General features: G+C 32.7%; 1 protein-coding gene across 4 annotated transcripts in view; it reads left to right on the top strand.

The window, feature by feature from the left end:
• Positions 1-927: 927 nt before the first annotated feature.
• LOC143067694 (myosin-VIIa-like) overlaps positions 928-15969 on the top strand; it is a 60651-nt gene continuing 45609 nt past the window's right edge. The window contains exons 1-2 of one of the 4 annotated variants that reach the window (XM_076241159.1): positions 928-970; positions 12962-13001. In XM_076241159.1, coding sequence (XP_076097274.1) covers positions 12984-13001 — 18 coding nt within the window. In that variant the 5' untranslated portion in view covers positions 928-970; positions 12962-12983. Of the gene's footprint in view, positions 971-1116; positions 1263-5006; positions 5075-7511; positions 7535-12961; positions 13002-15969 lie in introns of those variants that run through there. The other 3 variants (XM_076241158.1, XM_076241160.1, XM_076241161.1) reach the window with 3 other exon arrangements.

Genomic DNA, 15969 nt, shown 5'->3' with positions numbered 1-15969 from the left:
AGGCAAGGGAAAGATTATTGTGTAAACTTCTATTTAATAGAATAAAATACAGATATATTATTGGGCTAATAAGGGCATTTCAATTGATATGATGGATACAGAAGATAAGTAGGTTATCTTCCTATATTGTATTCATTGTAAAATATTGGTGTCATATTCATGTACTAGTAGTTAAAAATGTTGACAGGACCAACTCTTTGCTATATGTCTAATACAAAAGGCAAAGAAAAATATATACTCTTGTGTAAACTTCTATCAATAATAGGCAAAATAAAATACAGATATAGTATTGGGCATATGAACTAAAAGGGCATTACAATTGATATGAATCACAAAGACAACATATAATTCGGAGTTTAGTATGGCGTCCATTGTCACTGTACTATTATGCATATTTTAGGGGCCGGCTGAGGGACACCTACGGGTGCGGGAATTCTCGCTGCATTGAAGACCCATTGGTTGCCTTCGGCTGTTGTTTGCTCTATGGTCGGGTGGTTGTCGCTTTGACATATTCACCATTTCCTTTCTCAATTTTATCAGATAAGATAACTTTATTAGCACTAACGCATTTTAACAATAAATGGTTATGGCAACAAATCAAAGAAAAACAACAATAACATATGTACAACGAAGGAGTGACAGTGGATAGTTATGAGAAAAATATCAAGTTATCTTAAATGGTATGCTGAAGAAAAAAAAAAGATAATAAAATATAAGTCTTAACATTTCTTTATTGATTAATCAGGTATTATTTAAATAACACAAAAAAAACCCCACATATTTGCAGGAGGGACAGTATGTAGACTGTCCCTGCCTGGTATTTGACATTTTTTTTTATCACGAATTTATTTTATTCAGTAAACACAAAATTTACTTTTGAGTTAATTCCCTTTGAACGATATTAAATATAATAGCCTTCCGGTTTTTCGTTGCATGACGTCATGGCAACTTTACAGGTGATTTTATGCAGGTAAAAAGAATATAAAGTAAACATTACAAGATGAAAAACTTATTTATCCTATCCATAACAAAATGCGATTGACCAAAGACTTAGAAAATTAACATTACGTGCAATATACTTGGGAAACACCACCAGGTGAGAGAAAACAAAACCCTGTGACGTCACCCGGTTTAGAACTTCGACAGGTTTTCTCTATGTGAATGGGTGTGCCGAATGTGTAACTCTTGTTCAATGAAAATGTGAAAAAGAATTAAGGTTAATTACTCCAACTCTTAATTAAACGTGAAATATAGATTAATCGGTAAGTTGAAATTAACATTAAACACGTGTCTAATCAACAGGTAAAGGATGCTGTTTTAATTTATTGTCATATTTGACAGGTGAGTCGGCCATGACATGCATACATGTATTGATCAGTTCTGAAATAGTGTGTGGAAAAAAATGTTTACAAACAAACATAATAAGAAAAACTATTGATTTTTTTTTATACATATGTGTCCATTCAACCAATAAAATATGGAAAAAGACTGCTATTGTTTGGCACAAAATCCTCTCAATGAACAGTGTTTTAAAAAAAATTGCTGTTCTTCATCTAAAAGTCACAGTGAAGAATCCATTATAGAGATAAGTTGACACCTCCAAGCAAGTTCAAGAGATGAAGAGAATTCCCCAGAAAAGGATCTAACAGTTTATTTGAAGATTTATGGGCATCAATATATAATCATCCATCACATATTGAATTTATTGCATATGCATTTGGGGAACCACTAGGTGATTATTTTTTCCCCCAGTATATAATTTTTCAACAGCTAACTTACACTAGTACTTTGTAATAGGACAATCTAGAACTCAGTCAAGTAACAGCAAGTAAAAGAGCTATAGTAAAGTTTTCTTATAGCACAATTGGGGGAAAAATATAACTGTTATTTTTTTTACTGACTATCAGAACAACCTACCACAGAGTAGGTTAACTGTCAAAAGGTAACTAATTTATGAAATCCGGAGTTAAAAGGTGTTAGTATACAATGGAGCATAAAATTGAGAATGGAAATGGGGATTGTCAAAGATTGCCATTATATATGGAATATTGAAATTGGTGGAAGAAATTAGTTCCCATTTGAGTTGCAAAATTTTTAATCTCTTATTCTGTCTAGTCTCTACACCAATTTTGAGACATTTTATACCTGGAAATTTCAGACCGCATTTCACACGTCCCACTCTAATAACTTCCATAAATTGTTAAATATAATACTTCCATGGTTAAACTGAAATTTGTTTTCATTTTTGGAAACATCAAGGGTTAATAGACTTTGCATTCCAGATAATTTTGATATGTCAAAGGGCTGGCAACAAACCTTTCTGCAGTTCACTGACATGATAATTTTGATATGTCAAAGTAAGTAAGTACATGTAAGTAAAACTTTATTTGGATTCGGCATATTGACAAAGAGTACAAACATAAGCTTTAATGAGCTTTTCACCGAATATAAAGGGCTGACAACAAGCCTTTCTGCAGACTGCAGTTCACTGACATGACTTACCCCGGTAATCTGATTTTAAGCCTTCATCAGCTTTTCATTTTATCTTCACATCAGTACATGGCATATCTTGAGCTCCTGACACATCTGTTTATCTGCCTTTTGTATGAAAAAATTGCACAAACACTTTTTGTTGATTATTGAGCTGTGTTCATTTGTTATGCTCCTGTAAAGATTTATCATGAGTATCAACAAAACAAATTGTACAAGGGAGATAATTTGAAAAAATCATTAGGATATAAATGATAGCTTATCATAAATTTTAAATTTGCTGAACCCATTTTCCTCAAATTGAAGGTTAGTATATGATTAAAGTGCCCCCCACCAAAAAACAACATGATAGTTTAAATGGCACATATTGATGTGCTACGATAATATGTAAATAAAGAGAAGAAAAAAAAGTTAACAACCATATTTTAAAACTGAAAACAGAAAGCATTGTTCATTTGGATTTAATTGCCATTTGAATTGAAAGAGTTCTCAAAAGATTCACTTTAAAAATATCCCTCTTTTTAGCTCACCTGGCCCGAAGGGCCAAGTAAGCATTTCTCATCACTTTGCGTCCGTTGTCGTCCAGCGTCGTCTGTTAACTTTTACAAAAATCTTCTCCTCTGAAACTACTTGGTCAAATTTAACAAAACTTGGCCACAATCATCATTGGGGTATCTAAGTTAAAAAATGTGTCCGGTGACCCAGCCAACCAACCAAGATGGCCACCATGGTTAAAAATAGAACATAGGGGTAAAATGTAGATTTTGGCTTATATCTCTGAAACCAAAGCATTTAGAGCAAATCTGACATGGAGGTAAAATTGTTTATCAGGTGAATTGGACAACCCGTTGTTGGGTTACTGCCCCTGAATTGGTAATTTTAAGGAAATTTTGCTGTTTTGGGTTATTATCTTGAATATTATTATAGATAGAGATAAACTGTAAACAGCAATAATGTTCAGCAAAGTAAGATTTACAAATAAGTCAACATGACCGAAATGGTCAGTTGACCCCTTTAGGAGTTATTGCCCTTTATAGTCAATTTTTAACCATTTTTCTTAAATCTTAGTGATCTTTTACAAAAATCTTCTCCTCAAACTACTAGGCCAAATTAATCCAAACTTGGCCACAATCATCTTTGGGGTATCTAGTTTAAAAAATGTGTCTGGTGACCCGGCCATCCAATCAAGATGGCCGCCACGGCTAAAAATAGAACATAGGGGTAAAATGCAGTTTTTGGCTTATACCTCAAAATCAAAGCGTTTAGAGCAAATCTGACGGAGTTAAATTGTTTATCAGGTCAAGATCTATCTGCCCTGAAATTTTCAGATGAATCAGACAACCCGTTATTAGGCTGCTGCCCCTGAATTGGTAATTTTAAGGAAATTTTGCCCTTTTTTGTTATTATCTTGAATATTATTATAGATAGAGATAAACTGTAAACAGCAATAATGTATAGCAAATTAAGACCTAAAAACAAGTCAGCATGACCAAAATGGTCGATTGACCCCCTATTAAAGGAGTTATTGTCCTTTATAGTCAATTTTTAACAATTTTCATAAAATTTGTAAATTTTTAATAACATTTTCCACTGAAACTCCTGGGCCAAGTTCATTATAGATAGAGATAATTGTAAGCAGCAAGAATGTTCAGTACAAACACATCACCATCACCAAAACACAATTTTGTCATGAGTCCATCTGCGTCCTTTGTTTAATATTCACATAGACCAAGCTGAGCGACACAGGCTCTTTAGAGCCTCTAGTTTAAGGGCTGTAACAAATTACACATATATACTTGTACATGCACATATATATATATATATATATATATATATATATATATTTGATATACAGCCAATTGGAATATATGAAGCTGCTTGGTGTAGTCCTTTTTGAGGAACCAATGGCATACCTGACTTCATGTACATGTGTATGTTCTGTCCTTGTTATGCCTGTCAAATTGTCACAGAATTAACACACATTATGCTTTACTGTTGTCCATCAGTTTATCAAAGCAGTCCAAGCACATCTAGTGATTTTCTTAAAGTTGGCTTTTGTAAGGACAAATCCCATAAATATTTCTTCATAAATCTCTACTGAAATGCAATGAAATAAGTAACTAGATATTTGAGCCAACTTGGTTAAAGAAATCATATTATACATGTACCTCATCATTTTCATAGTTCTACTGTTATGAATTGTGTCTGATGATTCTAATAATTGAAATATAAATATGAATAGATTCTTTAAAACTTTTAAAAAATATTTTTGTTTTTAAGATAAAATAAGACAATAAATTTTGTAAGTATGTGTGATAAGGATATGTATATATGAAGTATGTCACAATGTACATGCATATCTGCTTTTCATTGTTGATATTCAGATAACCTTAAACCTCTACATTTCAAGGTGGTGTAGAAAAATTCTAATCTTTTTTCATTACTTCCTCAATCTTAGGTATATAACCAGTTCAATGTACATCAATCAATATTGATTTTTATTTGAAAAAAAAAGATTATATATGAGTGTTTGAAATATAGTGTACATGTAGTTTGAATGAGTGTTAAGAATTTTAGGCGGAAGGTAAATCAATTTATTTCAGTTTAAGTGTGTAGATCAAGGATATATCACCATTATGCCCCACATATCCTTTTATTCATATTCAGGTTTATTGTAATTTAAGACATGTTTTTATTTCTTGTGTACATTTCATAGGATGATAGTTTGTTCACCTTGGTATGGGGAATTGGGATGAACTTTAACCTTTGCTTAGTCATTTTAAAGCTGTTAAAGTCCTGTAGGATTTTTTACGATTAATTTAATTATGAAGCCTTAAAAAAATCAAGCCAATCATATCATTTGTAGATATTTGTATACAAATCAGGGGCATACCCAATGTGGCATAAGTCTCCTTATATCAGTGGCATACCCAATGTGGCACAAGTCTCCTTATATCAGTGGCATACCCAATGTGGCACAAGTCTCCTTATATCAGGGGCATACCCAATGTGGCACAAGTCTCCTTATATCAGTGGCATACCCAATGTGGCACAAGTCTCCTTATATCAGTGGCATACCTAATGTGGCACAAGTCTCCTTATTGTCATGGATTTGTTTTTTTGACTGCTGAGTGAGTGAGTGAGGAACAGTTGCCTATGGCTTCTTTGTTGCCACCTTTTTTTAAATCGTTTATCTGCCACTGTATATTAGCTGACAAGAACCTTATAAACAAATAACTTGTCTTAGAAGTACAAGACAGTACCATTTGTTTAAATGGATCATCATATATAGTAAAACTTGAATTGTCAGGTTACCTAGTATAAGTTTATTCATCAAGCTTCAGGAAGAAATAGCACAACAGTTTTGTATCGTTAGTTGGGATTAGATGAAAGATAAATATTACAATTATGCAACTTGGTTTCACATGATGAATAATGCAAATTCTTGATTTTCCGGGTTTGGACCTCATTCAGTTTGCCTATATTTTTCTAATACATATGGGTATATTTTAGACAGATACATTGATATAGATCTCCAATATTATACCCCAGATCCACAAATATTTCTATCTTCTTCCTGATGGCCAACTTTCTCAATTTGATTCTCACAATATTCAATATATATTTTTAGATTGTTGTTAATTTAAGGCCTTAAAAGTTAAAGATGTACTAAATGTTTGTACACCTGGTTTACAGATACGTGATAAGAATGTTTTAATCAGTCTAGAATCATCCCTCAGGGGAGACAAATCATCATCGTAATACATGTAATATATCACAGAACATAAAAACAATTTAAAAAAATTAAAATTTATGTGATGCATCATTTATATGTACATGTTGTCCAATTTATTATGAATCAAATAATTTGAAAAATTATGAAACTTATTAAAGAACGCAAAAGATGTTAATTGCAAATGTTGTATTTGCAAAATGACTAATTGATAACTTGAATTTAAAAAAGTTGTAAGAGGGTCACCTACTACATTCTGTATTATAAAATGATTATCTGATGTAAAAGTAGAAAATATTATCTGATGTAAAAGTTTACACAAGGGGTGTATCAATAGTACATCTAACCAAAACTATTGATAGTCAATGTTATAAACCACTTTTTTATAAGAATCTATGGCAATTTAGAACGTGTTATGCGTTATGGGCTTTGCTCATTGTTGAAGACTGTACGGAGATCTATAGTTGTTAATTTCTGTGTCATATGGTCACTTGTGCAGAGTTGTCTCATTGGCAGTCATACCACATCTTTCTTATATGACAGATGTTGTAAAGACATTTGTCTTTTGTTGAAGACTTTTAATTTTGACTTCAAAATGTCTTTCTGTTTTTATGTCGTTGGGTTGTTGCCTCGTTGACAAATGCCAAACAATTTTATTTTATTCATAAAATATAGATATATGTGAATATTAAGTTTCAAAATATCAGCTGTACACCAGGGACTTTAAGTCCATGTGTACACTCAGATCATATGAGATTGGATGCATTAAAGATGGGTTTTCAAATTTAAACTTTATTTGGAACAAAATTGACCTCTGCTTGTTTCATGATGATAGCAATACAATTATGTTTGCCACTTCAACAGCCATGTAACATGTAATATTTAAGATAGGCCCTTTGCTGTTTAACTAGAAAAAAAGCATATCTAAGAATTTCTACACATGTATGTATTTTTAGTAACATTTCATAAATATGGAATTTAATGTTAATCAGATAAAAAAAACTCTTATCATTCAGATTGTAAATCTTTAGTTTTGAAAAAAAGCAGTCCTATTTACTTAGTCACATATTGAACGCCTACAGTATACATTGTACACTGTACTAACAAATGGTCATAAACTTGTATGTAAGTTTTTCAAATATCAATTACTTATTGATCACCTATTTATAACAAGTCTACCCATGATCACACCTGAGAACACAGGTAAAATTATTTACACCCTTTCTCATGACTCATTAGGCTTAAAACAACAATAATTGTAATTGATAGGGAGTAAATGTGTATCATTTTAAGGCTAATATTCCTATATATGTAAGCTATTTACAAAATACTACAATAGAACTTTCTTTGATTCGTTAACAAAACTTAAAAGTGACCATCAAAGTTGTTTCTCAAAATGTCAGTGATTTTTTATTTAGGGTTGCAGAGTCAATTTAAAATACAGAGACTTGGAAATTTGTTTGAAAAAAAATGTTATCCTGGAATGGGACAATAGTTGATAAAATGAATTGTTAAAATTATTTAACCATTGTTTAGACATTTAATCAGAAGACGTTTTTCGGTAAATTAATGACAATATGATGAAAGCAACCCTGATTTTTTTGTAATAAAATGTTTGTACCTCATACTAAGTCCTCAGTGTGTTAAATTAAGGTATGTTAAAAAATTAGAGACAAGAGCCTGAGAATTATGTAATAAGTGTACCACAATGTGTAAATATTTGCACGATCCAACCAGCTCGTGCCGACGCCATAAAATTTCTAGATGACCTATTTCCACACCAAGTTTAATTGTAAATAAAAAAAAAAAACAATATTAAGAGACCCTTACAGCCACTTACAATAATCACTGACTCAGGCAGGAACATGAACATGGAGCAGAGTTAAAATAATTTCGTGAGTTACTAATTCTGTCTTATTAACATCTTCTTGCAGAAAAAAAAAACAATAAATCTAAAAAAACAAGGACAAAAGTCAAAAACAAGGGTTCCCTTTTCAATGGTTTTAATAGTAGAAAAGACTCAATATCATGGAAAAGTAAGACTGTGTGCATATTTTGGTTGAGACATGACAGGATCATTAAATTTTATTTTACTCATAACTGATGAATATAAAATTTAAATGCTTTTTCTGAAATTATTTGTACTTTTATTTATGTACACATTCTACCTATATATATAACCCTATTGGATATATGTATATGATATAGTCAACCTATTCAGAATGAGGAAACTACGGGTATGTCTGTCTCTGTCATGTGACTTTGGGAGTTTTAATTCTGTCTCATATCACATGCTACTTTTTGACCCAGCTTACTTAAAACTAAAAATTTAGCCTTTAAACACACAATACAAAGAAAATAAACCCACCCATGAAAATAAATACTGTCAAATTATGTCATTGAGGTTTAAAAAGTGATTCCTGTTGAGATTGATTATTGATATAAGTGAAGATTATTTAAGGGGACATTAAATTATATATTCACTTTAACACATGGTTGATAGACTGTGAATTATTTTGTTAGAATAATACAGGAAGTTAAAAATAGACATTTTTACAACAAATATCGTGGTATGTATTATTGGGGACCCTTTGGTTCTAACTGTTGCTGTTTCACAAAAAAATACAAAGGTTATCATTATTAACTTAATAAGCAATAGATAAAAAACAATTGTAATGCAGATTTTTGATTTTCGTTTCTTGTGTATATTTTGGAGTTTAGTATGACATCCATTATCGCTGAACTAGTACACTTTTTTGTTGAGGGTCCAGCTGAAGCACACCTCTGGGTGCGGATGTTTCTCGCTGCTTTGAAGACCCATTGGTGGCCATCAGCTGCTGTGTGCGTTTTGGTTGGGTTGTTGTCTCTTTAACACATTCCCCATTTCCATTCTCAATTTTATGATGCTGAATATTATGTTTTGGGATGAAATTAAACATATAAAGGATTTTCTGGAGAAAACTGTCTTTTAGTCTGTACATTTGTCATTTGTACATCTAATATATTTTTTGCCTTTATCAATTTGTATGTATAGATTATAACATGCCCTTTTCCATATTGGCCCTGGTATCATCCCGAGACTCCCATATCGGCCTCGAGGCTTTAGCCGAGGGCCGATATGGGTCGAGGGATGATACCAGGGCCAATATGGAAAAGACATGTTATAATCTTTTTATCACATATTTAATTTCTGCAGAAAAGAGAAAAAAAAAGGTCAATTATAACAATTTAATGAAAGATAAAAGGTAAAATCTTAAACATTTTATCACAAACGTATCGTTAAGGACGCAGTGATGTCACGTCATTTAGAATCGGGGCACAATATCAATATGCTCTTTTTTGCCCCGGGCAATTTTGAGGTTATTGCATATGCAAAACCAGACGTATTCGTAACAAATATGTGATAAATATAAATACAAGCAAGCATCCTATAAATCAGAATTAGGACTAAAGACAGTATGTTGTCTTCTTGATGTCTTTTGCTTTTTTATGCCCCTGACATTAATGGTTCTGGGCATAAATTGTTACTAATTCTGTTATTCTGACCTCCTGAAATAAACCAGACGTCTGGACTTTTTCTTTCTGCCTGCAGATAGTGATCTGATTTTGGTACATTAGTACATATATTGACTACTTATAGATCAACTTTGCCTTTTGTTCTGGTCAACTGATTTTATAGACAATTATGATCATGCTTCCATTTACTCAGTTGCTGGGATATAGCCTTTTTGTTTTGAGGCGTCTTAAACAATAATAGATCAATCAATCTCCATAGACTTATTATATATAGACTTTCATGAAATTAATATTTGCCAGGATTTATTTTGTCATCCCTGTAAATTTGGATTTTATTTTGTTCTTTAGTGTGTGGAATTATTACTTATAAAAAATTGTTTGGGTTTCAATCCAGTTGAACACTTTTGCATTAAATGGTTGCCTTTGAAAATTGTACATGTCAGGACTTTTTTGTATTTGCCTTCAGATTGAGAGATGATTGCTTGTCAGGGCACATTTAGTTAGAAATGGGTTGTTGAGGCACATTGAAATAGTAGTGGGTTGTTGAGACACATATATTATATAAGGGGGTTGCTGTAACATAGACATATACATGTACCCAACATTTCCTTTTATACATGTTAAAAACTTATATCAGATTTTCTTGATAGATCAATTAAAAAAGGTCTATATCAGGGGCAAAAAATTGACATAAATTCTTACACATAATTTGTCAACCATCAATCATAATTGTGTCAGATATAGAAATGATTTTGACAAAAAAGAGTGACATGTGTTTATAGGTATTGATTATTTGAAGCTTTGGTGTTTAATTATGTTATCAATATCAATAAGGTTTTTTCATGACTTAACTATATATAGCTATCATAGGGGCAACTGGCCTTGAATAACTTTAAGATCATGATAAAGAAATTGGCTTATTGATTGTTCTTTGCTTACAATGTCCAGTGGCAAACATCTCGTGTATTTTCATGATGAGAATTTAACAAAACATAAAAAAAGTTATTCCTGAAAAGATGTTAGATTTAGGTGAAGATAATGCCAGCAGTTGTTTCCTTTATGCTTTTGTATACTTTTGGGAGGTTTTATACTTGATAAGTTTTTAAAGCCTCAGAATCTCATTATAACAATGCCTCACTATATCCTTGATTGATGTTAGATGAACTTTCTACTTTTGAGATTAATTTGATAGTTTAACACCTTTTAATAAAGATATGGTACTAATTGGACAGACAATGTCCGAATTGATTTTCCTCTGAGTTCAGTATTTTTGTGATTTTACTTTTTTCTCCACTGTAATGAAAAACATTGCAGACAATACAAATGGTGAATTTCACAGATCGTTATTTGTTGATAATTGCAGGAGACCATATTATTTTATTATGTTAGTAAGTTTTATGAGCCCTCCTTGAATTGTACTGAGGTCTGAAGAACAGGTAGAAATCCTGATAACAAGATGAAATTGACAAGCCTGTATTGTATATTTTATTGCCATTAGGTGATTCTATAATGAGAAGTAGACCTTTTAATGTGCAATTTTCAAGTTACTGGGAAAGAAAGAATATCTTGAGGCCGGTAATTATACAAATTGCTTTATATAACAAATTTATGATGTTCAACACGTATCAGTTACATCCTGGGTTTTTTTTCGTCCATCTTATCTCTTTGAAATTGTTGTTTACATTGTATGCATGGATGATACATTATTTTGCTATTCATTGTCTAAAAACAATTTTTTCATTTTTTGTGAAAATATCTGCAGGCCAGCATTCCGATTTAAATAATGTATTTTGATTGGAGAAGATTCAATGACAGGTTATCTGATTTATATAAGTACTTATAATGATAGAAAAAGATTCAATGACAGTGTTTTTAAGATTGTTTATGAGACTATGCCTTCAATCTAACTAAACTTTACAGGAGCATTTCAAATGATGATCTTATTATAGTAAAGGCCTATGTAAAATTGAGAATGGAAATGGGGAATGTGTCAAAGAGACAACAACCCGACCAAACAAAAAACAACAGCAGAGGGTCACCAACAGGTCTTCAATGTAGCAAGAAATTCCCGCACCCGGAGGAGTCCTTCAGCTGGCCCCTAAACAAATATATACTAGTCCAGTGATAATGAACGCCATACTAATTTCCAAATTGTACACAAGAAACTAAAATTAAAATAATACAAGACTAACAAAGGCCAGATGCTCCTGACTTGGGACAGGCGCAAAAATGCGGCGGGGTTAAACATGTTTGTGAGATCTCAACCCTCCCCCTATACCTCTAACCAATGTAGAAAAGTAAACGCATAACAATACGCACATTAAAATACAGTTCAAGAGAAGTCCGAGTCTGATGTCAGAAGATGTAACCAAAGAAAATAAACAAAATGACAATAATACATAAATAACAACAGACTACTAGCAGTTAACTGACATGCCAGCTCCAGACTTCAATTAAACTGACTGAAAGATTATGATTTCATCATATGAACATCAGGCACAATCCTTCCCGTTAGGGGTTTAGTATCATACCATCATAACATATATGAGAACATAACCCGTGTCATGCCAACAACTGTTTTTAGAATAGATGTGTTTAGTTCCGATGCAAAGACCTTATCAGTGACTCAATATTAACGCCAAAATATGCAATCTTTAATGACTTGACAACAGTATCGTAATTATATCCCTTATCTCCCATACATGAATGGTATTAAAACAAAGATGAGGATCATGAGCCTTCCATATACTTTTTATTTAATTGAAGACATTCCAACAAAGCATTTTTGTATGATGCCTGGATAGTCAGTTTTCCTGATCCATATTACTAACTTTGTTAATAATGTTTGTCTTTTACTCTTGGGTAACAAGATCAATTGCTGAACCACTATCAGGCCTCATTAAAAAATCCTTGACACATCTCACCCAAAGAATAAAATCATACTCTAGAGTCTTGAGATGTTTTTTTTTTCAGTCACTACATATGTTTATTCACAGGATGAACTCAATAACCTTATTAGCAATCACCCTTTGACTTTCTGTTTGATATTTTTTATCATTTAAGGGCCGGTAAGCTAAGGACAATAAAAATATATTTTCACATTTGGTAAACAAAGGACCAAGTGTAAAAACACAAATCCAGCAGTAATTACAGGAGAAAAATTATACAGCAAGATAAATATTTAATGATATCATTGATTTACTATTGATTTTTCTCTTACAGGTAGCCAGCTACAGGTAGAACCATGGTCATCTTATCTAAGGTAAGAATAATAGGGGACTTAGTATGGGAGGGGTAAAAAACAACGGTAAGAAGAAGTGGACCATCAGTTATGTTCTCCTTATTGAACAGGATATCCAGATACAGATAGATACATGTACAACATAGTTTTGCTTAAAGGAAGAAGATATAGATGACATGGGATAGGAGAGTAGTAAAAGTAGGGGAAAAGGGGGGAGGGGGTAAGGGCAGTAAGAGTGCATTTGTTTCTAACCCGAAATTTTGTCATCAATGACTATCGTTTAGTAAATGTTAAGCTGCTAGAAACAAATACATCGTTTGATAAACTTAATCGACCCCACGTTGTCAGACAGAAATAGATTACACTCACGCGCTGTAAACAAACAGGTAAAAGTGCGGGAAATAAATAACCAGAACTTTGCGAAAACAACACGTGCTCGTAATTATTTAAACGACAGATGCAGAAACAAATTTATCGTTTACACGTCTCAACGATAAACGATCAACGACTACGCGACTATTTTGCTCGTACATCGTTTATGTGAACGATATCAACGTTGACCAAAAAATGTAAGAAACAAATGGATTAAACGACTACGCGCGTAATCGTTTACATCGTTTAGGTTAGAAACAAATGCGCTCTAAGATTGTTTTCTGTACATCCTAGTGTTTAAGCTGCAGGCAGTTTAATAGGTCTGTCTTGTCAAAGATAGTTAAAATTGTGTTTCTTTGATGAAATGATAGAAATGATGCTATAAAGAGTAACATTGTAAGAAACACTAGAAACTATTGGAGTTTTCACACTGTCGATCAGCAAGAAAAGATAATCTTGATTTACTAAAAGAAATGCAAGTTATCATTGGTCATCACTCTATTTCTACTCTTAGTCATATATTTGAACTTCTAAAAGGTGACAATTTAGTAGATAAACATATACATAATTTAGTTTGGTCTAAATGTAATGTCTTACAAGCAGTAACTTGACAATATAATCTTGAAATGATAACTGTCAACAAAAAAAGTAGGGGGATGATTAGGTTATGATAACCTTGAGGGTAATCAATATAAAAGTTGTAAATAATATGACCAAAATGGATAAAAACATACATAGAAAATGCAGATTTGCTGCATTGTATAGAATAAGAGACAAAACGGAATACTTGCAGGTTAGAAATTTCAGATTTTATAAAGGGGGTGGTAATGTAACAATGATTTGAAATTGAGAATTGAAATGGGGAATATGTGACATTTTCCAAGACAACAACACGACCAAAGAGCAGACAACAGCCAAAGGCTACCAATTGGTCTTCTACACAGCGAGAAAATCCCACTCTCGGAGGTGGTCCTCAGCTGGCCCCTAATAAAATTGTGAACTAGTTCAGTGAAAATGGATGTCACAATCAACTTCAAAACATTTAGATGAACGAAAATTGAAAGATTACAAGACTAACGAAGGCCAGGGCTCCTAACTTGGGACAGGACCAAAAATGCGGCAGGGTTCATAAAACGTGTTTTGTGAGATCTCAACCCTCCCCCTATACCTCCAGCCAATATAGAATAAAGAAACACATAGCAATACACACAGCAAAAACTCAGTTTAAAAGAAGTCAGAGTCTGATGTCAGAATAGATAACAAAACAAACTATAAAGTAAAATGACAATGATACATAGCAAGGCGGAACCAGGGTGGGGGGGTGGGCCCTGTTGGGCCCAGGCCCCCCCTTTTGTGGGAAAAATTTGGTTGATTATATAGGGAATCATTGAAGCATGACTGGAGCCCCCCCCCCCCCTTAGGTCAGTCAGCGGGCCCCCCCCCCCCCCCCCCCCTTTAGGAAAAGTTCTGGATCCGCCACTGCATAAATTAACAAAGGACTACTAGCAGTTATTGACATGCCAGCCCCAGACCTCAATTAAACATGTTTCTAGAAAGGTGAATGTTAACTATGAAACAATGATTCCATCACTCTAAGGGGAGATAACTACTATAAACTTACTTCACATACTTATAGATCTCTGTATGTTGCACCATGCACATACTGTTTACTTTCCTGATATTGTCTTGCCTGAGACAACCTTCACTCAATCATTGGCCTTAGTTGTTTTTTTGTGGTCAAAATTTTGGTGCAGTCTGAAAGATTTTAATGAATGTCAAAGTTTTGTGGCATTTTACAAAACTTATAAAGAAGCTTCTTTATAAACAAGAATGCATCCTGTGCAAATTTACATTTTTTTTGTATTTTGACTGATAAACGGCTATAAACATTATGTTTATGATATTTGCAAGGAAAACACAAGGTTCCCTGGAAACCTTTCTTTTATTGCAACAAAAAACTATTGACAGTAAGCTATGTTCAAAATTATTCACAAGGCCTGCACTTCATTGTCATAATAATTAAGGTTATAACCAATTACATTTTTTGGGGGAGGGAGGGGGAGGTAAAATTTGTTTCCTCAAAAAGACTAATGGATGACTAACTCAGTGTTATATGTTCCTTAATATTTTTAAAACATTCATCCATTTTAAGTTTCATTCTTCTTTTAAGAATAATCAGTTATGAATTCAAAACATCTATCTAAAAAGTTAAATTACTCAAATACACCAGACAGAAAGGATTTGAAGTAGAAAAAACTTGGTAGATAACTTCTTTATAACCTGTTTGTCAAATATGGCAATCAGAAAAACTGACAACTGTTTTAATCAGAAAAGAAAATGACTTGGCTTTTATTAATAACTCTTACTGAAGTATTTCAGTCTTTTCACAAAGATAAAGCAAACTGCACACACTAAAATGAACAAGATATTGAATGATACTATTTTACTAAAAAGAGACACACCTTCATCTAAAGGATAATGTTTAAAATGTCTGGTATAGTGAAAAGTGCACTTAACATGGTTTTGATAGCTAGCTTTGTTATATAATGTTAGTGTACCTAAAGGTGTTGATATTTCCATGTCATTTCCTAATGAAAAGTCATGTAAATAGGCTAAT

This window comes from Mytilus galloprovincialis, chromosome 3 (genome assembly GCF_965363235.1).
Source record: "Mytilus galloprovincialis chromosome 3, xbMytGall1.hap1.1, whole genome shotgun sequence".
In the NCBI taxonomy this organism is placed as follows: domain Eukaryota; kingdom Metazoa; phylum Mollusca; class Bivalvia; order Mytilida; family Mytilidae; genus Mytilus; species Mytilus galloprovincialis.
Note: the sequence above shows the minus strand (reverse complement) of the source record. Positions and strands in the feature narration are given on the sequence as shown.